At 41.8% G+C, this 26,610-nt stretch overlaps 1 protein-coding gene across 1 annotated transcript; it reads right to left on the reverse strand.

Annotated features, from left to right (window-relative positions):
• Window positions 1-452: 452 nt before the first annotated feature.
• On the reverse strand, window positions 453-25,922 carry LOC139460548 (calexcitin-2-like). The gene is made up of 6 exons (XM_071242015.1): window positions 25,776-25,922; window positions 11,109-11,161; window positions 5,437-5,568; window positions 3,812-3,965; window positions 2,980-3,080; window positions 453-617 (listed from the first exon to the last, which is right to left on the reverse strand). Exons 1-6 carry the CDS (start codon window positions 25,861-25,863, stop codon window positions 477-479), a joined length of 669 nt encoding a protein of 222 aa, XP_071098116.1. The 5' UTR covers window positions 25,864-25,922; the 3' UTR covers window positions 453-476.
• Window positions 25,923-26,610: the final 688 nt, after the last annotated feature.

Raw genomic sequence — 26,610 nt, forward strand, 5'->3', positions numbered from 1 at the left:
GTTGAAATTATGTCGGTTGCCTCATTCGTCACCACTCGCCCCTTTCCGTAACCTGCAAGAAGACTCGTCCCCCTATCGATGAATGTTATGTGCGAAAATACGACAAACCAATCAGAATGCGCGCATGATTTCATGTTCTTCGTCAAAGAATCCCTCAGAAATAATTTTTGATTTTACATATGTCTTGCATCTAAAAATATACCCAAGACACAGTTAAATGTGTTCAATCATACTGTATAATTCCGCATGTCCCGATGTGCTTTAAATTGTATCTTAAATATATAAAATATATGGGGAAAGATGTGTGAACCATTACGCAACGAGTTTACAAATGTTTTAGGTATGCTCGTTTGCGCTAAGACGGAGCCAGGTCGCAAAAATGGCCGTGAGAGGGGCACGAGTCGCTATTCGGCTTGTCCCGGAATAACACGAGTTGGTCACGAATGATGTTGACGACGCCATGTTGATGACGTCATCTACGAGTCCCCGGATGAAGCTTTGGTTGACTGAGTTGGGTCTCCGAACAGAAAGTTGCCGACTTCTGCTGGGTCGTCGCTGACCAAGAAACGAAACCAAAACTGCCTGAAATGGTCCCTGCTCAACTGTTCCCCATTCAACTGAAAACAATTCATTGTTGTGAAATTACGTCATGTGAACAACATGTTAATATCAAATATAATGTAAAACAGCAACGCCATAGATTAACACATATATACGAAACCGATTCGGTAGCCAAACCTTACCGAGCAGATACTACTCTTACAAACAATATATACTGGTATGTTTTAGACAGGAGATTAACAACACACATGATTTTGCAGAAACCCCAGTTAATCAATGATTAAAATATTGAAAAGTTCTGGAATTTGCGTGAGTGTGAGATATATTTTTCACTGAGTTGCCTATAGTTGTCATATTATATCCATGTAAACATTGTAGGAATATATCGTATGAATGCTTTTTAAATATGAAATGTGCTTCACAAAGGGAAGGTATTTTACATTTACTTTACCAGATCAGGTCTATCTGGCATTCTAATTTGATAAATAAAAAACGCATTTAAAAAACTATCTAGATCTAAACCTGTGTAGAAAGTTTTTCTTTTGTTCGTAAATTTACAATATACATGTAGCATCCGGTTCCATTTTGACCGAGACTGTTTGTCAGAAGATACATATTTGTTTTAAAATTAAAGTGATTCGAATCTGATTCGAACCTGTGTTTTGTTTTACGACTTGAAATAGGTGAGTTGTAAGAATGTTTTTTAATTACAATATGACGTTATGGCGGTGCTTTTGCTTTCCACTGTAGATACTTTTCCACAATGCGTTTTAATTTCGGTCTTGGTTTCTTGCTCTCAATTGTCGACTAGACATATATATAAATTGTCAAATATTTGGGTCGAGATCGTCAAGGTTGGTTGGTTGTTGGTTTGTTGTTTAACACCGCACTCAGCAATATTCCAGCTATATGACGGCGGTCTATAAATAATCGAGTCTGGACCAGACAATCCAGTTATTAATATCATGAGCATCGATCCACGCAATTGGGATCGATGACATGCATCAACCAAGTCAGCGAGCCAGACCACCCGATCCCGTTAGTCGCCTTTTGCGACAAGCATAGTCGCCTATTACGATAAAGCTTGAAGACCTGATCTACCCCGGATCTTCACGGGTCTCGTCAAGGCCTTGAATCTATACGATAGCCTTTTGTTTTCACAATGTAAATTTTGTTGATCATATTGAAGAGTCCTGCAATCATGAGCCTTTTTAAACACTTTTTTTTTCATTTTCCCTCCCCCCGGCCCCCTCTCGGAAAACATTGGAGATGAGAAACACAAAAATGAGTATGGACGCCCTAATATCTATATTTTGAAGCGCCCTTAAAATATCGTAATATCCATTGCATTGCAAATGTCAGAACATTTTATCTGTAAATGCCGTGTTTTCTCTACTATGTGCTCAACAAAGGCTGTATATGTGAGTCGGGTTTGAAATAAAAGCCGGGATTGTGATAACACACAGCTTACGGATAAAAATTTGTCCCAAATATATTTCAATACCATCGAGTTTACTAAACCAAGCCGTTATTTATTGATACTTCCTATACAGAAATAAAAGTCTGCCCCAATTAAGATTTATATCCGTAATATAGGAACCACGGTATACATATTTGCTTCATTGAAGTCAGAGCTTGAGTACGTGGTTTTTTTTTCAGCATGCTTGTCGTAAGAGGCGACAAACGGGATCGGGTGGTCAGGCTCACTCTGGGGAGATGCATTTCATCGATCCCAATTGCGTGGATCGATGCTCACGATATCAATCACTGAATTGTCTGGTCCAGACTCGATTATTCACAGACAAATAAAATATTTGCGACCGTCCGGAGGAACAATTAGTGTTCTTGTACCAGGACGTATCTGTGGTCTCTTGGACATGTGTATAAATGAGAACAATTCCACATGTATACTACTCAAAAGAAGTTAAGGATCACCCGATTCTTTCATAATGGTAAAGTTAATCTGTCATGACATGAGAGATTAACTATTAGTAATATGAAAGAATCAGGTGAACCTTAACTTCTTTTGAGTAGTATAGATATTCCTACAGATACATGGGGACCCTTGAAGATCATGGGTAGAATAGGTCTTCTACAACCCATGCTTGCCGTAAAAGGTGACTATGCTTGTCGTAAGGGGCGACTATCGGGATCGGGTGGTCAGGCTCGCTGACTTGGCTGATGCATGTCATCGATCCCAATTGCGTGGATCGATGTTCATGATATTAATCACTAGATTTCTGTTACAGACTCGATTATTTACAGACCGCCGTCATATAGCTGGAATATTGCCGAGTGCGGCGTTAAACAACAAACAAACAAACAAACAGATACATGGGAGTTTGGGATAAACGAAACTTTGAAGGGGATGCTTAACTTTTTTCAGCAGTATAGTATGAAACTGAAAGTTGAACGTACCGCTTGGGAGAGTTTGTTGTAAGACTGATGGCAGTTGTCTGCCGGGACGCTGAACTGTGTCAAGCTGCTGATGTATTCTTCCTTGTCGATAACACTATCGCCTGAAATACACATTCACAGGTGTTCGTTGTATCGAGGTCTCTCTTTATTAGGTTGAGTAGAGGGCAGTCCTGCGCACCCCTTTATTGAAGCATACTAATCAAGCTTTCGTATACAACAAATTATACAACGTAATCATTTGGTGGGATGTTTTCAACAACAACATCTCCAATGATAATAATAACAACAACAACAACAACAACTAGTATTATTATTATTAGTAGTAGTAGTAGTAGTTGGTTGGTTTGTTGTTTACGCCGCACTCAGCAATATTCCAGCTATATGACGGCGGTCTGTAAATAATCGAGCCTGGACCAGACAATCCAGTGATTGACATCATGAGCATCGATCCACGCAATTGGGATACGATGACATGCATCAACCAAGTCAGCGAGCCTGACCACCCGATCCCGTTAGTCGCCTTTTACGACAAGCATAGTTGCCTTTTACGGCAAGCATGGGTTGCTGAAGACCTATTCTACCCCGGATCTTCACGGGCCTGTTATTATTATTATTATTAGTAGTAGTAGTAGTAGTAGTAGTAGTAGAAGTGGTGTAGTAGTAGTAGTAGTAGTAGTAGTAGTAGTTTTCCCGAATCCCCGGTTTTTTTATCTGGAATCCTCATTCAGATTTCACTTTCAACAAATGAAAGCGTACGTATTTGGAGATTTAGTGATTAAGGCTGCATCATGATTTCAAGCCAATCGGCCAGGTGGTGAAATACACAACTTACTGTTGATGTCCATGACGTCAAACACGAAGTCCACGAACTCCACGTGCCAGTCGTACACTGCGTGATCGTCAATGGAAGATGCCGGCCAGTCACGTGACTTTGACGCCGCCTTCACAAAGTCGCTCCAATACGACAACCACTCAGGCAGACTCAGCTTAAAGACAAACAACAAAATGCAATGTCATGCGCTGATTCTACAGACAGAACGGTTGGTTGGTTGGTTTGTTGTTTAACGCCGCACTCAGCAATGTTCCAGATATATGACGGCGGTCTGTAAGTAATCCAGTCTGGACCAGACAATCCAGTGATTGACAGCATGAGCAACGATCCACGCAATTGGGATCGATGACATGCATGAACCAAGTCAGCGAGCCTGACAACCCGAACCCGTTAGTATTTGTTAGGGATATATAGATGCTCATGATAACAATCACTGGATTGTCTGGCCCAGATTCGATTAATTTACAGACCGCTTCATGTATGGCTGAAATAGTGCTGTGTTTGGCGTTAAACAACAAATAGACATACAAACAAACAAACATAAATCGAAGGCATGTGGTTAGATGATGGTGTGTTAGCTGAATGTGAGAGTAAGCGACGGTGTAGGTCGAAGAAGTTTGTCACTTTCGTGAAACTCACGACCACCGACCACCGACCGCCTCCGTGGTCTAGTGGTAGAGCATCCGCCCGGAGAGCGGAAGGTCCGGGGTTCGATCCCCGGCCGCGTCATACCAAAAGATAGGCTAGGAGGCAGTATACTGTGTTGAGTTGGGTATCCATGTTAAACTGCGGCTTGTTTTCTATAAATCGGCATCAGTCCGGACTAGTACAAGCAGCCACACACACGTGCATGCACGTCGCTATATAAGTGCAATAATCTTGGACGTGACGTTAAACCCCATTTCACCTCACGACCACTGGCACCTGTGGTGGTTGCAGACAGAGGGTCATCTTCGTGACTATTTCATACAACTATTCTCGGGTCCTAATACATGTTCATTTCAAAAGACATGTGTGTATCAAGGGTCTGGCTTTAAAAAAGGCCATTCTTCCAACACACGACTAACGGGATCGGGTGGTCAGGCTTGCTGACTTTGTTTGATGCATGTCATCGTATCCCAAGTGCGTGGATCGATACTCATGATATCAATCCCTAGATTGTCTGGTCCAAACTCTACTATTCCGAGACCGCCGTTATATAGCTGGAATATTGTGAAGCGTGGCGTTAAACAACAAACAAACAAACAGACAAACAAACAAACAGTACAAGCATTCAGTGACCGATCTTCTTACTTATTTTGACCTTAAAAGATATTTACGGCCAGGACCCGAAGGGAAGACAAAATTACAGCTTTAGATAGAAATAGAAATTGTGACAAACGAGGGATCCTTGATTGCGTAGGGATGCAATATTCTATCACTTAAGTGTTGTGGACGTTACGACAACCGTAAGTCTGTTCCTATGTGAAAGTTACGACATATGTAGCGTTAATATTGCCTCTGCAATGAGGCCATGGGACCAGTTTCCCAAAGCGACCTTAGGGCTAAGGTTGTCGTTACTTCCATACTATAGCGATAAGCCATCAAACAGCAATCTGTCCGCGCAACTGACAGAAAGGACATACGTGCAGTTGTAGTGGGTTCTTCCGGTAGTGCTTGGAGCTCTTCATCAGTCCCGACCAGATGCTGGCCATCCGCGTCTGCAGCGCCCGGCTCTGTTCACATCGTCCCGACAGCCCTTTGATACCTGTAACCAGCTGTAACAGACAATGTTTACCTGTAACTAACTGTAACAGACGTGTACCTGTATCCATCTGTAACAGACAACGTGCACCTGTAACCAGCTGTAACAGACAATGTTTACCTGTAACTAACTGTAACAGACGTGTACCTGTATCCATCTGTAACAGACAATGTGTATCTGTAACTATCTGTAACAGACGTGTACCTGTAACTTATTTGTAACAAACAGTGTGTATCTGTAACTATCTATACCAGACGTTACCTGTAACTTATTTGTAACAAACAGCGTGTATCTGTAACAAAAGGATTGTAGCTGTAACTATCTGTAACAAACGTGTACCTGTAACTTATTTGTAACAAACAGTGTGTATCTGTAACTATCTGTACCAGACGTTACCTGTAACTTATTTGTAACAAACACCGTGTATCTGTAACTATCTGTACCAGACGTTACCTGTAACTTATTTGTAACAAACAGTGTGTACATGTAACTATCTGTAACAGACGTGTACCTGTAACTTATTTGTAACAAACAGCGTGTATCTGTAACAAAAGGATTGTAGCTGTAACTATCTGTAACAAACGTGTACCTGTAACTTATTTGTAACAAACAGCGTGTACCTGTAACTATCTGTAACAAACGTGTACCTATAACGTATTTCTAACGAACAGCGTGTATCTGTAACAAAAGGATTGTAGCTGTAACTATCTGTAACAAACGTGTACCTGTAACTTATTTGTAACAAACAGCGTGTATCTGTAACTATCTGTAACAGACGTGTACCTGTAACTTATTTGTAACAAACAACGTGTATCTGTAACAAAAGGATTGTAGCTGTAACTATCTGTAACAAACGTGTACCTGTAACTTATTTGTAACAAACAGCGTGTATCTGTAACTATCTGTAACAGACGTTAACCTGTAACTTATTTGTAACAAACAACGTGTACCTGTAACTATCTGTACCAGACGTTAACCTGTAACTTATTTGTAACAAACAGCGTGTATCTGTAACAAAAGGATTGTAGCTGTAACTATCTGTAACAAACGTGTACCTGTAACTTATTTGTAACAAACAGTGTGTATCTGTAACTATCTGTACCAGACGTTACCTGTAACTTATTTGTAACAAACACCGTGTATCTGTAACTATCTGTACCAGACGTTACCTGTAACTTATTTGTAACAAACACCGTGTACCTGTAACTATCTGTACCAGACGTTAACCTGTAACTTATTTGTAACAAACACCGTGTACCTGTAACTATCTGTAACATACGTGTACCTGTAACCAGCTGTAACAGACAACGCGTACCTTTAGCAGCTGTAACAGACAACGTTTGCCTGTAACATACTTGTAACAGACAGCGTGTATCTGTAACCAGCTGTAACAGACAACGTTTACCTGTAACGTACTTGTAACAGACAACGTTTACCTGTAACTATCTGTAACAGACAGCGTGTACCTGTAGCCAGCTGTAACAGACAACGTGTACCTGTAACCAACTGTAACAGACAACGTTTACCTGTAACTAGCTGTAACATAATTTACCTGTAACTTATTTGTAACAAACAACGTTTACCTGTAACTATCTGTAACAGAATTTACCTGTAACCAACTGTAATAGACAACATTTACCTGTAACTATCCGTAACAGACGTTTACCTGTAACCAGCTGTAACAGACAACGTTAACATGTAACACAATGTGTACTCGTAAACAGCTGTAACAATGTCGACACGAAACGAGGTGTAAAAAGTGTATGTAACTTACAATGTGTACATGTAACCAAGTGTAACAAACGTCCACATGTAACCAGCTTTTACAAACACCTGCCTGTAACCAACTGTAACACACGTCTATATGAAACATCGGCGACAAACATCTGCCTGTAACTAGCTGTAACACACGTCTACATGTAACATCGGCGACAAACATCTGCCTGTAACTAGCTGTATCATACAATGCCTACGTGTATCCAGCTGTTACAAACACCTGCCTGTAACCAACTGTAACACACGTCTACATGTAACATCGGCGACAAACATCTGCCTGTGACCAACTGTAACACACGTCTACATGTAACATCGGCGACAACTATCTGCCTGTGACCAACTGTAACACACGTCCAAATGTAACATCGACGACAAACATCTGCCTGTGACCAACTGTAACACACGTCTACATGTAACATCGGCGACAAACATCTGCCTGTAACCAACTGTAACACACGTCTACATGTAACATCGGCGACAAACATCTGCCTGTAACCAACTGTAACACACGTCTACATGTAACATCGGCGACAAACATCTGCCTGTAACCAACTGCAATACACGTCTACATGTAACATCTGTAACAAACATCTGCCTTTAACCAACTGTAACACACGTCTACATGTAACATCGGCGACAAACATCTGCCTGTAACCAACTGCAATACACGTCTACATGTAACATCTGTGACAAACATCTGCCTGTAACCAACTGTAAAACACGTCTACATGTAACATCGGTGACAAACATCTGCCTGTAACCATCTGTAACACACGTCTACATGTAACATCGGCGACAAACATCTGCCTGTAACCAACTGTAACACACGTCTTCATGTAACATCTGTGACAAACATCTGCCTGTAACCAACTGTAACACACGTCTTCATGTAACATCTGTGACAAACATCTGCCTGTAACCAACTGTAACACACATCTTCATGTAACATCTGTGACAAACATCTGCCTTTAACCAACTGCAATACACGTCTACATGTAACATCGGCGACAAACATCTGCCTGTAACCAACTGTAACACACGTCTTCATGTAACATCGGCGACAAACATCTGCCTTTAACCAACTGTAACACACGTCTACATGTAACATCGGTGACAAACATCTGCCTGTAACCAACTGTAACACACGTCTACATGTAACATCGGCGACAAACATCTGCCTGTAACCATCTGTAACACACGTCTACATGTAACATCGGCGACAAACATCTGCCTGTAACCAACTGTAACACACGTCTTCATGTAACATCTGTGACAAACATCTGCCTGTAACCAACTGTAACACACGTCTACATGTAACATCGGCGACAAACATCTGCCTGTTACTAGCTGTACCATACAATGCCTACATGTAACCAGCTGTTACAAAGTACATCAAACGTTAGACGGCTGTAACATAGTGTATAGATGTAATCAGCTGTAATAACAGCTGTAAAATCGACTACATTAACCTGTAATGGTGACTTGCATTATTTAATAAGTAGAGTGTCAAAAGCATAAAGGTTTTTGTCCAACATGAATCATTTGAACTGCAACCTAAATGACGCGCCAAAGATCAGACAAACTGTTACCTGTATCTAAACCACGACATTTTTACAATGTTATAACATATATATGGGATTGTAGTTTTTTTCCAAATGAGATAACCTATTTTTCTGATATCGTATACGTGACATGAACAATAGGCAAGTGGTCGGGGGCTTCCAGCTTTCTGGTCACATAATCTGTGGGAGATTCACCGAGGTTATGTGTGAGGCCAGCCCTACACCGCGACATGGCCTGTCAACTCGATGTCAGCCTTGTGGATTTCTGTTTCCGCTACATGCCATCAGCGTATTCGTCCCCTCTCGTAGCATCCCGACACATGCCGAATGCAATTGTTTTAAGGTTGAAAAATGTCTTGTAAGTTGGAACGAGTAAAATGTCTAACTTATCCCGATCTTTTAGCCTGCAGCTTCTGTAGATCTGAGTCTGTTGGTTCTGGTTGTCGACTTGTTCCTTCAACGATTTATGTTCTGGTTCGATCCCCCACATAGGTACAATGTATAGATCATTTCTGTAGTGATATTGCTTGAATATAGCTAAAAGAGACGTAAAACCACACTCACTCACTCTCCTAACATAAGCCCATTCTCCTAACATAAGCCCACTCTCCTTAAATAAGCCCACTCTCCTGACATAAGCCCACTCTCCTAACATAAGCCCACTCTCCTAACATAAGCCCACTCTCCTAACATAAGCCCACTCTGCCGACATAAGCCTACTCTCCCGACATAAGCCCACTCTCCTAACATAAGCCCACTCTCCCGACATAAGCCCACTCTCCTAACATAAGCCCACTCTCCTAACATAAGCCCACTCTTCTAACATAAGCCCACTCTCCCAACATAAGCCTACTCTCCTAACATAAGCCCACTCTCCTAACATAAGCCCACTCTCCTAACATAAGCCCACTCTCCTAACATAAGCCCACTCTTCTAACATAAGCCCACTCTCCTGACATAAGCCTACTCTTCTAACATAAGCCCACTCTCCTAACATAAGCCCACTCTCCTAACATAAGCCCACTCTCCCGACATAAGCCCACTCTCCTAACATAAGCCCACTATCCTAACATTAGCCCACTCTCCTAACATGAGCCAACTCTCCTAACATAAGCCCACTCTCCCGATATAAGCCCACTCTCCTAACATAAGCCCACTCTCCTAACATTAGCCCACTATCCTAACAAAAGCCCACTCTCCTAACATAAGCCCACTCTCCCTACATAAGCCCACTCTCCTAACATAAGCCCACTCTCCTAACATAAGCCCACTCTTCTAACATAAGCCATCTCTCCTGACATAAGCCTACTCTTCTAACATAAGCCCACTCTCCTAACATAAGCCCACTCTCCTAACATAAGCCCACTCTCCCGACATAAGCCCACTCTCCTAACATAAGCCCACTATCCTAACATTAGCCCACTCTCCTAACATGAGTCAACTCTCCCAACATAAGCCCACTCTCATGACATAAGCCCACTCTCCTAACATAAGCCCACTCTCCTTACATTAGCCCACTATCCTAACATAAGCCCACTCTCCTAACATAAGCCCACTCTCCTTACATAAGCCCACTCTCCTAACATAAGCCCACTCTCCTAACATAAGCCCACTCTCCCAACATAAGCCTACTCTCCTAACATAAGCCCACTCTCCCAACATAAGCCTACTCTCCTCACATAAGCCTACTCTCCCAACATAAGCCCACTCTCCCAACATAAGCCTACGCTCCTAACATAAGCCTAAACTCCTCACATAAGCCCACTCTCTCAACATAAGCCCACTCTCCAAACATAAGCCAATTATCCCCAAATAAGCCCACTCTCCTCACATAAGCCCACGTCACGCCTCAGGCTACGCATCTGAAATTTACTCTTGGGATTTTTAACAGGTCCTCCTACCTTTATTTTACATTAATTTTCATAACCTAATTTACAGTAAGCGTTCTACTCATAGGTACTAACTGACTACATATGACCGCATGACTACTGTGGGAGCAATGTGAGATAGCTTAGAGACCAACCACTTGTGTCACAAACTCATGCATGCCCAGCATACGTTTGTCCAGTTGTATGTAAAACCCTTTCTCTAATCCCAGGCACGTCTCTCCCCCGCACCCAGAATACCAAATAGTCCGTCCCATAACATGTGATTGACGTCATCACTTGTCTACCTCTGGTATTGACTTCAAAACGTGCAGATGAACGATACTTACTTTTTGCAATTTGGTGAAATCTTGCCTTGACAGGTTTCTATCGTGTGTAATATCTGCAAGAAAGAAAGGTTGGCCATGTATGTGATTTTGTTTGTTTGTTTGTTGTTTAGCGCTGCACTAGAAATATTTCAGCTATATGACGGCGGTTTGTAAATAATCGAGTCTGGACCAGACAATCCAGTGATTTACATTGTGGGCATCGATCCACGCAACTGAGATACAATGACATGCATCAACCAAGTCAGCGAGCCTGATCACCCGATCCCGTTAGTCGCCTCTTACGACAAGCATAGTCCCCTTTTACGGCAAGTATGGGTTGCTGAAGACCTATTCTACCCCGGATCTTCAGGGGTGGCCCTGTTTGTGAACATATGATAGGAAAATGATGGCAAAATGGAATTACTAGGAGAGTGACATTGACACTGTTTACAAAGACGCTGACAGATTTGTCAGACTGAGAAAAGATACCCCTCTGGTGACAATGGCTGTAGATCAAACGTTGAAATTTCTTTCATGTTAAACTATGCATGTATAAATATTACGTGTGTCAAAGCTATAAGTGAGTGTGTTGGGTTCATCGCCGTTTGAACAGTATTCCAGTTATATCACGGCGTGTCAGCTTAATGTGGGAGGAAAGCCCGAAGTGATGCAGGTCTCAGACGTTTACCACTTAGGTGAAACCCACAAGCACGGGTTTGGCGCTGACAAACCTAGAAACATAAAACGTATATCACGAGAAGTGCTCTACTCTCCAACGTATATCACGAGAAGTGCCCTACTCTCCAACGTATATCACAAAACGTGCCCTACTCTCTAAGGTATATCACAAAACGCTACCCTATCGACTTTGATCTTCGTAACAATACATGTGTCACACGGAACTTCAGGCCCTGTAAAACGAGCCATACTAAAAAATATCTTGCTTATCCGACGAATATTACAAAACGTGCCCTAATCTCTACTGTATGTCACAAAACAAGCCCTACTCTAGATTTCTAACGTAAATCACAAAACGTGCCCGACACTCTGACGTATATCACAAAACGTGCCCCACTCTCCAACGTATATCACAAAACGTGCCCGACACTCTGACGTATATCACAAGAAGTGTCCCACTCTCTAACGTTTACCACAAGAAGCATCTTCCCAAGGCAAGAGACTTAACTAACTTTAAAAGTCCAGTTTCCACCCTTGCCGAACTTAGCTGGAATTCCTGGGCTCCATTGTAGCGCCACCAGTGGCTATTACCAGTTATGTCCCTTCTAAGCCTACCAATCAGGTTCCACCTCTCGTATCACTTGCGTTTGGTTCACACAAAATGGTGGCGCCCAGCCAGGACGATCTGATCGATAATCAGGATCTATATTATGATAAACGGGTCTTACATCGCGAAATGCATCAAATCACGTGAGCACCTTGATTTAAAAAAATGAACAGATTTGGAAAATATCTGTTGACAACCAGTTGGCGGTGCACATGTTTTGCAAATCCTGCAATCGATCGAAAGCTGCACGACAGTTTACGAATCGGATTTCGATTTCGGTGCGCGATTTTGATTGGACTATGCATAGACTCGTTAGTCCAGCCAAAATGTAACTCCATAATCCAAGCCTAGTTCGGCAAGGATGGAAACTGGACTTTTATAACTCTCTTGCCTCGGGAAGATGCACAAGAAGTGCCCCGCTCTCCAACGTATATCACAAAAAGTGCCCTTCCCCTCCAACGTAAATCACAAAACGTGCCCTACACCTCCAACGTATATCACAAAACGTGCCCTACACCCCCAACGTATATCACAAAACGTGCTCTACACCTCCAACGCATATCACAAAAAGTGCCCTACACCCCAAACGTATATCACAAAACGTGCCCTACACCCCAAACGTATATCACAAAACGTGTCCTACACCCCCAACGTATATCACAAAACATGCCCTACACCCCCAACGTATATCACAAAACGTGCTCTACACCTCCAACGTATATCACAAAACGTGCCCTACACCTCCAACGTATATCACAAAACATGCCCTACACCCCCAACGTATATCACAAAACGTGCCCTACTCTCTAACGTATATCACAAAACGTGCTCTACACCTCCAACGTATATCACAAAACGTGCCCTATACCCCCAACGTATATCACAAAACGTACCCTTCACTCTGACGTATATCACAAAACGTGCCCTACACCTTCAACGTATATCACAAAACGTGCCCTTCACTCTGACGTATATCACAAAACGTGCCCTACACCCCCAACGCATATCACAAAACGTGCCCTACACCCCCAACGTATATCACAAAACGTGCCCTACACCTCCAACGTATATCACAAAACGTGCCCTACACCCCCAACGTATATCACAAAACATGCCCTACTCTCTAACGTATATCACAAAACGTGCTCTACACCTCCAACGTATATCACAAAACGTGCCCTACACCTTCAACGTATATCACAAAACGTGCCCTACATCCCCAACGTATATCACAAAACGTGCTCTACACCTCCAACGTATATCACAAAACGTGCTCTACACCTCCAACGTATATCACAAAACGTGCCCTACACCCTCAACGTATATCACAAAACGTGCCCTACACTCTGACGTATATCACAAAACGTGCCCTACACCTTCAACGTATATCACAAAACGTGCCCTACATCCCCAACGTATATCACAAAACGTGCCCTACACCTTCAACGTATATCACAAAACGTGCCCTACACCCCCAACGTATATCACAAAACGTGCCCTACACCTTCAACGTATATCACAAAACGTGCCCTACACCTTCAACGTATATCACAAAACGTGCTCTACACCCCCAACGTATATCACAAAACGTGCCCTACATCCCCAACGTATATCACAAAACGTGCCCTACACCTTCAACGTATATCACAAAACGTGCTCTACACCCCCAACGTATATCACAAAACGTGCCCTACACCTTCAACGTATATCACAAAACGTGCTCTACACCCCCCAACGTATATCACAAAACGTGCCCTACACCCCCAACGTATATCACAAAACGTGCCCTACACCTCCAACGTATATCACAAAACGTGCCCTACACCCCCAACGTATATCACAAAACGTGCTCTACACCTCAAACGTATATCACAAAACGTGCCCTACTCTCTAACATATATCACAAAACGTGCCCTACACCCCCAACGTATATCACAAAACGTGCTCTACACCTCAAACGTATATCACAAAACGTGCCCTACACCTCAAACGCATATCGAACAACGTTATCCACACTCCACCTTATATAAACGGAAACGTGCCCTATTCTCCAAAATCGTGTCTAAAGCGAGCCTTACACTTAAACCCGTCCATATCTAAAAACGTTGCTCATAATATCAACCATTGGATTGTCTGGTCAGAACTGGATTATTTACAAGCAGCCATCGAATATTGCTGAGTGGCACTGAACACCATATAAACAACCAACTATGAAACGTGCCCCCTCTCTCCAACGCGCGTCAAAAAACGTGCCCTACAGTTAATGTTGGGTCACTCGTTATAAGCGTGTCACCTCGCCCTTTATCAACAGAAATGTACACGTCTCATCTTCTACCTGTCAATCAAACATACGCGAGATTAGCAAGCAACCCAAACCCTGATATCTGATCCGAGAATACCAGGGGAGATTAACATAATGTATCGACCGAGGGAGACGAACAGAACAGCCTTACAAAATGGCTGACGAAATACGAAATGTAAATACTCCCACCCGGCACAGCATCCGCAGAACGTTAGATGTTTGAAATAGCTCGGGTGTAGCGGGTGGATTCGTCAAATGTACACAGTGTCGTGGAGATTTACGAGCGACGGAGATAATCAGAATGCGGCGGAAGGGGCGTGTGTTTGGGAATGGATATCAAGTGCCGTCTGAAGTTATAGCGAGACGAATAAACACTCGACTTTAGAAGTACCGTTTGTCGGTATGTATCTAGGTTGATAGGAGCGTTTAATCTTTAACAATCATAAATATTTCAACGCGCTTGCTTTCATTAAAAGGTGAAAAGCGAGAGAGAAAGATATTTGAAAAATAATCAAGGATATTGTTAGAACTTGATGTATATAAATTCAAATGAATTATATAAAACAATCTGCATACATTTTTGGTTATATTTACTTCTTGAAAAAACGGTATTAAGAGAAATAATTTTCCTCCTCCGTACTGTGAACATGGTTGCTATACATATCCTTATTTTATACATATCTAAAAAATATACAAGTTTCTATGATAATATTATTATTTTTAAGGCAAATATGAAAATAATTTATTCACTTTCTTGTGTTTATTTACTATCATACATAACGAAAAACGTCTTAATTGGTTTGGGACATATTATTACGATAATAACACTCACCATTTCTATGCACATTTAACACTGGAGAGGTTTTATGAATTAATAGCGTTTATTAACATCGGCTGACGTAAAACCTCTGGTTAGGCTAATCAAAATATACGCCATCGTGTAAATATCAATTTGACCCTATCGCGGGTCACGTCACCCCAGCGCACGGACAAAAGCTGCAGCGCGTGCTCATTTAGCCAGCCCAGAGACTTGAAATCGACACTGTTTACAAAGACGTTGACAGACATGTCAAAACAAACTGAAAAGCGATCTTCTTTCCTGTTTGGTGACAAGGGCGTTGGGTCAAACGTAGAACAAGTTTTGTGTTAAGATAAGCATACAACGGTGCATTTATTTCAATTTTTTCGTAATATAACCAAACAATAAGCACATGAGGGGATTTACAGGCCATCCATATATAAACATGACACATGAAAACGCATTTGAGTTTACTTTAAATGGCATCCAAGTCTACGTCATCGGACGTCGATACTCATGATGTCAGTCACTAGTTGACTCTGGTCCAGATTCGATTATTTACAGACCGCTGAATATAGCTGGAGTATTGCTGAGTGCGGCGTTGAACAACCAACAAACAAGAAGTCATCGGAGGTCATTACAAGACTATAGAACGTGAGCTCTGAAAAGGGCGTTAATACTAAACCTAAGATCAGAATCTTATCTTTTTGTTTACGAATTTTAACGGTGAAAAATTTGCTTGGTAGGTCGAAAAAATATATAATAAAATGCATTATACGGGATTTGTTTATACATCTTACAATTTGCTTTGGATCTGTGAGGTGATAAAACAATGACTATTTATCGTTTAGAAAAATCTGTTTTAGACATATAATAATCTCTCTGGTTACATTTATTGTCAAAGCGATCTTTACCTTCGGCGGTAAAAAACATAGTCAAAAAATAACAGTCAAGCCCCTGTTTTACTAAAAGATTTTTTACACATGCGTCGCATTGTAGGACAAAATAATATGCGCTTTTTTGCATACTAAATTTTAGTGTCTAAAGATTAAAGTCCGTTATTTTTATTTATTTCAAAAGAAATAATTGAGTACCTGTTTATGTTGAAAAAAAACCCGCTGAACTGCTAAACAATGAATAATATGCTGATATCAAACGAACCGCCGCCCCGAAAATCAAATGATTGCTCCCTAAACTTCTAAGCTCTATGGGGCAGTCGGGTAGCCTAATGGTTAAAGCGTTCGCTCGTCACGCCGAAGACCCGGGTTCGATTCCCGACATGGGTACATGTGTGAAGCCCATTTCTGGTGTCCCCCGCTGTGATATTGCTGGAATATTGATAAAGCGGCGTAAACCAATACTCACTCACTCACTCACTCACTATACCTAAATGTCATATTTCCTGTAACGATCCTTGAAATTACTTACTGGGAGTCCACCTGGGCCCCCATTTTGTGAGTCAAATTGAAAACCCTGTTATAGGTAGAGCCTAATTTGATATAGTCCAAACACCCATTTAAGAATCTCTGTGCCCAACACACACTCACTTACTCTAAGCGTTGCATCACGTCGGGTTTTCCTCCAACATCAAGTAGACACGCCGTTATATAATTGACAACCTGTTCAAAGTGGCTTTAAACCAAACTCACTCACTCACTCACTTTCCCTTACAATTACACTCCCTCTAAAACTTTCTCTTTCTCTTTCTCTGATATACGTTCTCTCATACTCTCCATTCTCTTTCTCTTGCGGGGCCTTGAGCTAGCCTAGTGGTTAAAGCGTTCGCTCGTCACGCCACAGACCCGGGTTCGATTCCCAAAATGGGTACAATGTGTGAAGCCCATTTCTGGTGTCCCCTGCCGTGATATTACTGGAATATTGCTAAAAGCGGCGTAAAACCAAACTCACTCACTCACTCTCTTCCGGGGCCGTGAGCTAGCCTAGTGGTTAAAGCGTTCGCTCGTCACGCCATAGACCCGGGTTCGATTCCCAAAATGGGTACAATGAGTGAAGCCCATTTCTGGGGTCCTCAGCCTAATGCTGAATATAGCTAAAAGCGGCGTAAAACCACTCACTCTTTCTCTTGCACTATTTCGCATTTCTTTCTCCCACCTAATCTTTTCTCACTTTCTCTCCCAATTTTTTCCCCAAAAAAAATCTTTTAAGAATATTCAGGAAATACAGTTAAACCCAAGCCAAACACACCACCAAAGGGAAAGACTTTATACAAATGTGACCTCGTCCTAATTAAGAAGACATCACCGCAGCATGCGACACCGCACTACCCGGATTTAAGCAAACACCCTGCCTGTCCCGTGACCTGGATGTCAGGCCAGTGTTAACGGAGATTCCACACTCGGCCCAGAGAGCGCCCTGTGCAGACACTAAGCTCCAAACTGTGATCGGAATTCGTCCCTTGCTGTTTCTAGGAATTTTGCAAACGAGCGAGATTAGCATACGTAATTTGAAGCAAACAGTTTTAATTTTGCGAATACTGACAGCGATACATGTTTCGAATTCATACTGCATTAGTCGTCCTCATGAATAATTTCCGTCAGTTTCATTGATTTTGTATATATTGACATTGGTACAAACTTTGACCCCTAAACACTAAACATTGGATGTTAAGTAAAATTCTGACATTGCACGTGCAACCCGCTCGATACCTGACATCCCCACCGGTTAATGGACTGTTCTGTGCACGGATCGCTTTCCATAATACAGAAAACTACGGTTATAACGAACTCAAAGGGACTACTATTTTTAGTTCGTTATAACCGTAGTTCGTTATAAGCATATATGCAGCATATATAACTGCAGCAAATAGTCGGGACTAAAAAGTTAGTTCGTTATATCCGTCAGTTCGTTATAAGCGTGTTCGTTATAACCGTAGTTTACTGTATATATATCAATGTGAGTGAGTGACTTTGGTTGAACCGTATTTCAGTATATCAAGGCGTGTCAACTTGATGTGGGAGTGAGTGAGTTGAGTTTAACGCCGCTTTTAACAGTCTTACAGTTATATCAGGGCGTGTCAGCTTAATGTGGGAGGAAAGCCCGAAGTGATGCAGGTCTCAGACGTTTACCACTTCGGTGAAACCTACGAGTACGGGTATGGTGCTGACAAACCTAGAAACATAATTAGGGCGAACCTGGATTCGAACCCGTCATCATAGGTTTCTGGCGTGCCCAAGGGACGCAACTCTGCACAGCGAATCGCGGCGCCTTAGACGACTGGGCCACCCGTGCCCCCTGATGTGGAAGGAAAGCCCGAAGTGATGCAGGTCTCAGACGTTTACCCACGAGCACCTGCAGGGTGCTAACAAACCTAGAAACATATAATCGGTCCGAAACGGGATTCGAGCCAAACATCATGTTTTCTGATACACTTAAGGGATGCAACTCTGCACAGCGTTTGGTTGTCTGTTAGTTTAACTTGTTGTTTAACGCCGCACACAGTAATATTCCAGCTATACGTTAAAAAAATCTGTAAAAATTCGAATCTGGACCAGACAATCCAGGGATTGATATCATGAGCATCGATCCAAGCAGTTGGGATACGATGACATGCATCAACCAAGTCAGCGAGCCTGACCACCCGATCCTGTTAGTTGCTCCTTATGACGAGGATGGGTTGCTGAAGACTTATTCTAACCCGGATCTTCACGGGTGCTATGCACAACGAATTCGTGCCCCCATATATTTATAGTAATTATGCAGACCCACTGGTATTTCATGAAAGTGAGTGAATGTTTTACGCTAAACCCGAACATTATACAATACTCAGTAGAACACAAACCAGTGAGTGAAATATTTTGCATCGATTAAGGACATTTTCCTCGACGTTTATACCATCAAGAAATTTCACACCACGTTAATTGGTTGGTTGGTTGGTTGTTTAACGCCGCACTCAGCAATATTCCAGCTATTTGACGGCGGTCTGTAAATAATCGAGTCTGACCAGACAATCCAGTGACTGGATATCATGAGCATCGATCAACGCAACTTGGATCGATGACATGCAATGCTCTTTTATTTCAATTCTATTTATGGCATTTGTTGTTACCCTGCCAAGATAAAACAAGGACCTTTCGGCTAAGAAACAATTTTCTGTGTCTGAGTGGGGTATCCATGTTAAACTGTGGCATGGTATCTCAGTGGCCCAGGACTATAAAACCACCATTAGTCCGGACAAGAACAAGCAGCCACACACACACACGTGCATGTGCGTCGCTATATAAACTGCCACGCAAAAGAAAGCATACACCCATGTTTGATGGTGGCTATACATAAAAAAAAAACAAAAAAAACTATTCGATGGTGATCAATTTAGTGTAGCCATCATAGTTGTGTATTGGACCTTACATTTGCAGCGGAACCGCCTCCATGGTCCAGTGGTAGAGCGTCCGTCCGGAGAGCGGAAGGTCCGGGGTTCGATCCCCAGCCGCGTTATAGCAAAAGACGTTAAAAGATGGTACTTGTTGTTACCCTGTCTGGCGCTCGGTATTAAGGGGCTAAAACAAGGACTGGTCGGCTCGGAGTCAGTATACTGTGTCTGAGTGGGATATTCATGTTAAACTGCGGCATGGTATCTCAGTGAGCTAGCACTATAATTCGATATCAGACTAGTACAAGCAGCCACACAAACACACACATGTACATGCACGTCGCTATATAAGTGCAATAATCTTGGACGCGACGTTAAACCCCATTTCACCTCACCTCATCTCACCTCACCTCACCTCACATTTGCAGCGTTTTCAGGATAATAGCGTCTAGATAACGTTTAAAATATTTTGGTCAAATCCAATATCCATGCGTACATTTACATTTCCCCGCAACTTCAAGTGGGCGACTTAAACAAGAATCTAAACCCCATTTCACCACACCCACCAATGAAGTTGTGCTGGGGCCGCTTTGTGGAGCTGGACTGTGGTCAGCGCATGGGCTGACCCCTGCTATACCGTGTGGCATTGCAGAATTCCTCATGTTCAAAGGCGGTTCTCGTTAACCTTTCCGGTACCCTTCGACGTCTTTCATCTCTAAGGCTTGAAAAGGACATAGAATGATTCAAGAAATCTCTCCTCAGTTCGTGTTTTGTCCCCAAATTTTTAATATTTACAACACAGTTGCCCTCGAACTAAAACTTAATTTCGTAACAGCAAAAACGTGAGTCTGAACGCATCTGATGTTTTGTTCGGAATGTTTTTAATCGTTATATACTGCTCAAAAGAAGCGAAAGAACACCCGATTATTTTTCATGTGATTTCAGTTAATCTGTTATGTGACCCGATATTTTAAAATTTGCATTGAGTTGTACAATGTATATGATTACTTCAAAAAAAACAAAAACAACGCGGATACAAACAGCGTATTTTGAAAAAGGGATGGGGTGGGGGGCAGCTCCTTTTTTAGGGTGGGGTTGGCGTTAGAGGCACACAGCAATTTAGAAATGCATCATAAGTATGCTAATTATTAGGAAAATAATTTGCGTTTGTGAGACAAAAAGTTACCAAATGATTTAGTTATTATGTTTTTATATGTCATTGTGATAAGTTCGCTTAAAAGTAGGTGTGTGTTGGGTGGGGTTTAAAGGAGCACCCTCGCAAGTGCTATCCTGTGATTTAATATCTAACTTTGATAAAAGTGATCATTATTGTAAAACGTTAACATCACACATATTGCTTCATGTCTCACTAACTAATGTTTCAGTTCTCCGTAAATGCGTCAGTTGTTGTCTACCAACAACACATACTGCTTCATGTCTCACTAACTAATGTTTCAGTTCTCCGTGAATACGTCAGTTGTTGTCTATCAACAACAGATACTGCTTCATGTCTCACTAACTAATGTTTCAGTTCTCCGTGAATACGTCAGTTGTTGTCTGTCAACAACAGATACTGCTTCATGTCTCACAAACTAATGTTTCAGTTCTCTGTAAATACGTCGGTTGTTGTCTGTCAACAAACAACAGATACTGCTTCGTGTCTCACTAACTAATGTTTCAGTTCTCCGTGAACACGTCAGTTGTTGTTTGTTAACAACATATACTGCTACATGTCTCACTAACTAATGTTTCAGCTCTCCGTAAACACGTCAGTTGTTGTCTGTCAACAATAGATACTTCATGTCTAAATAAATCACGTTTCAATGTCCAGCAATTATATTAATTGTAATATTATTGTCTATAAATAACAGAAAATGTTTCATTTCTATTTACAATAGTTCAGCTTTCAGTAAATGTATGAATAGTAATATTACTGTCGGTAAAAATCAAATACAGTATAGTTTCCCAATAAATCTTGAGTCAGTGAAAGAGGTGTCAGTTCTCAGCCATCTGTTGGTTTTGCATGCTAGGACACGTTGTAGGGGAACAATACATTAATTAAGGCCGTTTTAAATAATTATTAAATTCTCTCACCCACCCGCTTTATAACCATACACCCTTCCCCACTTTTCATTGCTCTCACAAGAACCGATCCGATGGGATTCCGGGTTTGGATTGGTACAAAGAAACCAATACCGGTCGTAAGAGGCGACTTACAAGAACGGGTGATCAGTCTCGTCGACTACAAAGGAAGACATGACATCGTACAATCCATGTAAATTGATTGACATAGTATTATTGACATTTCTTTTCTTGAATATTGGCAAAATGGCTTCTCACAAATAAACTTTTGTAGACCATTTTTGACTTGGGTGATGGTGTGTCAATTTACCTGACGGCCTAAATTGATCTTTGCTCATAATATCAATCACTGGATTATCTGATCCAGACTCGATTATTTTCACGCCTCCATCATATAGCTGGAATATTGCGGATTTAAACAACATGCACGCACACGCACGCACACTCGCGCACACGCCAGCACGCCAGCACGCCAGCACACACACACACACACACACACACACACACACACACAGATGGAGGCAAGAATGAGTACGTGCTGACAAACCATTATCAAGGTGAAAGTTGGTTTCTTCATTATGATCCCGAATGCGAAATCCCCCCGTAAACAGATTGGACTGACCCGACCACGGGGTATCGTCCACGGTCACCGTGTCCCGATCTGCGCAGGTGGTTAAGGGCGAGTAGCTGAACATTGTCTCGTCTTGGTATTGGCGTTATAAATCATATACGATACTGATTCATCGCGCCTGTTTAATCATGTCATTGACTGTTAGATTTACATCCGTGATAACTACAAGAAGCAGAGACAGTTCCAAATGATCTTTTTTCAGCTCCCCTATAATTGTCCTTGGGAAAATGTGATCAGCATGCACCACCAACCTGTCACTCCGGGTAGACGCTCTACTCACTTTGTTTGTTTGTTTGTTGTTTAACGCTGCTCTCAGCAATATTCCAGCTGTATGACGGCGGTGTGTAAATAATCGAGTCTGGGCCAGACAATCCAATGATTGATATCATGAGCATCGATCCACGCAATTGGGATACGATGACATGCATCAACCAAGTCAGCGAGCCTGACTACCCTATCCCGTTAGTCGCCTTTTATTTTACGACAAGCATGGTCGCCATAACTCCACCCCCCCCCCCCCCCCCCCCCCCCCCCCCGGAATCTTCACGGGCCAAGAGGTGTGTGTGTGTGTGTGTGTGTGTGTGTGTGTGTGTGTGTGGAGGGGAACACAACAAGAAAGCTGTTCGCTGTAACATGCCCGTTTGGCTGAAAAGATGTCTTGTGAAATATTTCTTCGGCCCTGTCCTTTCAGAGAATACATATGTAAGTTTTGAAAATGTGACCGAAATGGTATCTAAATATCCCAAATGTTTTTTATGTGTTTTTTTATTGTTGCTTAAACATTCAGTTCCTGTTCCGCAATATTAGTTAATTAATATTTAAAGTTTAACATGATGTAACCTTGTCCTGACAAGCGGTATAGCGTTCGTGAATCTTTCCTAATTGTGGATTGAAGCCTTGGCGGGACTTGTTGTACGTTAAGTGTTGATGCAGGTTGGTGCGTTGGGAAATCGAAGCAAAAATAAAACTGACAAAACCATGCTTGTCTTGTTTGAACAGTTACGAGAAACAAGCTGTTTGTTTATTTACCCTTTATAAAAAACAAAAAACATGTCGAAACGCGATTATTTTTCATCAATGTCCATATAATAAAATATTCACGGTAAACAAACATTTATAGTTTTACTTACATGTAACCAAGTACATGGACCTTATTTAGTCGAAAACACAGCGTCTGTTTAAATAATCCTGATATGGAGTGACCTCTCGACTGTGGACATAAATCTTCCTCGGTGAAAATCATCCCCTCGTGACTATATCGTTACAATTATAAGATAAAAAGAAAAGAAAAAAGTAATTTATACACGGAGGCGAGCAGTCCGTGCTGTGAGGGTCACATTTGTAGCACGCTGAACGTATCACGTAACTCACACCCTACAGTCAAGGACATGGGTTGCAAAAGAATGAGGTTCGCTTTGTTTTCTACAAGGAAATAGTTTTGTTTGAAATAAGGAAAAATCTCCACACGAGTAACTAGAGCGTGTTGATGTTACAGGTGAAGTATTGGCTTCGTTCAAAACTGAGTTGCTTAGGGACATCGTAAGCTGGGGCAAAGTATACCATCAAAGTTGGACAAATACTTGCTCAATATAAATAGTGAGTGAGTATTGTTTGACGCCGCTTTTAGCAATATTCCAACAATATCACGGCGGGGGACACGATAAATGGGCTTCACACATTGTACCCATGTGGGGAATCGAACCCGGGTTTTCGGCGTGACGAGCGAACGCTTTAACCACTAGGCCACCCCACCACCACTCTCAGTATGAATATTCCAAGTATATACATGTATGTGTTAATTTCTTTTTCGGGTGAAGGGAGGTCAAATCGACTGAAACGCGTCCGATCAGTTATGGGCTTTTCCAAATGGAAATAATGACGGATATAGCTAAAAGGTCAACCATTAAATATTGGCGTGGGGGTTGATAAAGAATATTCTTAGGTCAATAGATCAATGCGAAATGAGAAACCGAACATATATTTTAAAGTAAATACTTGCCAGTATTGTTTTTCATCATTTTCCCACCTTCCCATCCCTGTTTAAAAAAATGACCAAACCCTGTGCTCCGCGCGCCTTAGGGCTGTTAAAGCGATGTTACGCTATGCCGCTCTTAACTCAAGTACGTTTAACATAGACTTACGATCGACGCAGCGCTAGGAGGGCTTTGTGAACATGGGCCAATAACGAGTAACTATCTCTTCATACTAACGTCATAATGCACAAGGCGATCTATAGCTTCAAAAAATAGTTCTAAAGCTACACCGGGCAAAAGTATTTATACACCAAAGTTTGATGGTGGCTAAAATGAAGGCTGGTCGGTTGGTTTGTTGATTAACGCCGCACTTAACGCAATATTTCAGCTGTATGACGGCGGTCTGTAAATAATCGAGTCTGGACCAGACAATCTAGTGATTAATATCATGGGCATCGATCCACACAATTGGGATCGATGACATGCATCAACCAAGTCAGCGAGCCTGACCACCCGATCCCGTTAGTCGCCTCTGACGATAAGCGGGGGGGGGGGGGGGGGGGGGGGGGGGGGGGATGAGCAGTCCACAGCAATGAACAGAGTGCAGTGAAGATTTTAAGTGTGTACTTTCTTTTGACCGATAGTTCAGTACATCTAATGTAATTCATTCACTCTATCATTCAATCAATTGTCTCAGACCAATAAATAAACTCGCGAAGTTAGGTTTCTAATGTAATCAGTTGACATTTACTCGTGAATGAATTCTGGTACAAGAGGTTATCGCTAGGTCTACATAAGTGTCATATCTCGGCACGTATGTCCTATGGTATATTTACATACAAACTTTAAAAAAATCACCTAACCTAACCCACTGATTATCTGCAAGGCAAGTGAATTGTGAAAGCGGAGCAAATTCCACTGAAACATAATTTAAAATGAAATGAAATAAATAGTGTTCATATATGTAATTGACAACAGGCAAATGATCATGATTGGTTTCGAAATGTCATATTGTCACAGATATTTCCAATTCTCAACTTGAAATATTTACATTTATAACATTTCAATATGTGTTTGCTATGAATGTACACACATAAAGGCGAGTTTAAAAAACTCAGGTGTATAATACATAATTATATTACCCACCAGGAAGTCAGACAGTTACAAAAACCATGTCGATATCATGTTTATAGCTGTCGCCTTCCCTATGGGCTATAGACGACAATGAAATAAAACGTTGTACATATCAATCTAATATCACTTTCATATCCCCGTCGCTAAGCACCTACCGTAAAGTGTGTCAAATATATACTCCTGTTTGCGGCTCTGAAACTCTGTTAAAGAATTCCCAGTTCGAACAGTCCCGTTCATCGCCATTTTAGACAAAAAAATGCGATTTCACTGTGGTCCGAACAGCGAAAAAAGCCAAGCGTAAGTTCACAGGTGTATTCGGAAGCTTACGTGAGGCTCCATATGGGGTGTCGCAACAGGTGGCCACTGCGGAATTTCACATGACTGTCTTTCATTTGTGACCTTGTCAGGTATGTTTGCCATCCACTTCAACGACAGATTGCCGTGTGGCGTGGGTCTAGCGCTGCCATTGTGTGCTTGCCCTGAAATAATTGTGGTAATTTAATATAAGGACGTATCAATAGCGAGATTAGTATATACTGATGGTCACAAGTCACGCAAGAATACGTTTTAATCACTGACAGCAGAAATACACCCCCTTTATAATGAATGGCATGGTGTTTTGCACATTGAAAATAATTAGGCTGTTTTTATATTATTTCTAGACATACATATACTAATTAAGATAGTTAGGTTTGTTTGTTTGTTTGTTGTTTAACTTTGAACTCAGCAATATTCCAGCTATATGACGGCGGTCTGTAAATATTCGAGTCTTGAAAAGACAGTCCAGTGATTGATATAATGAGCATCGATCCACGCAATTGGGATAAGATAGATGCATCAACCAAGTCAGCGAGCCTGACCACCCGATCCCGTTAGTCGCCTCTTACGACCAACGATGGCCTCACTGTGGTAGCACAGCTGGCCCAGTTGTGAACATTCCCTGTTAAGAGTTGCGTCCCTTTATTGTGAATGGATCCGTTGATCTTAAGT

The sequence above is a fragment of the Haliotis cracherodii genome, unplaced genomic scaffold, assembly GCF_022045235.1.
Source record: "Haliotis cracherodii isolate W230 unplaced genomic scaffold, xgHalCrac1.p SCAF_14, whole genome shotgun sequence".
Lineage (NCBI taxonomy): Eukaryota > Metazoa > Mollusca > Gastropoda > Lepetellida > Haliotidae > Haliotis > Haliotis cracherodii.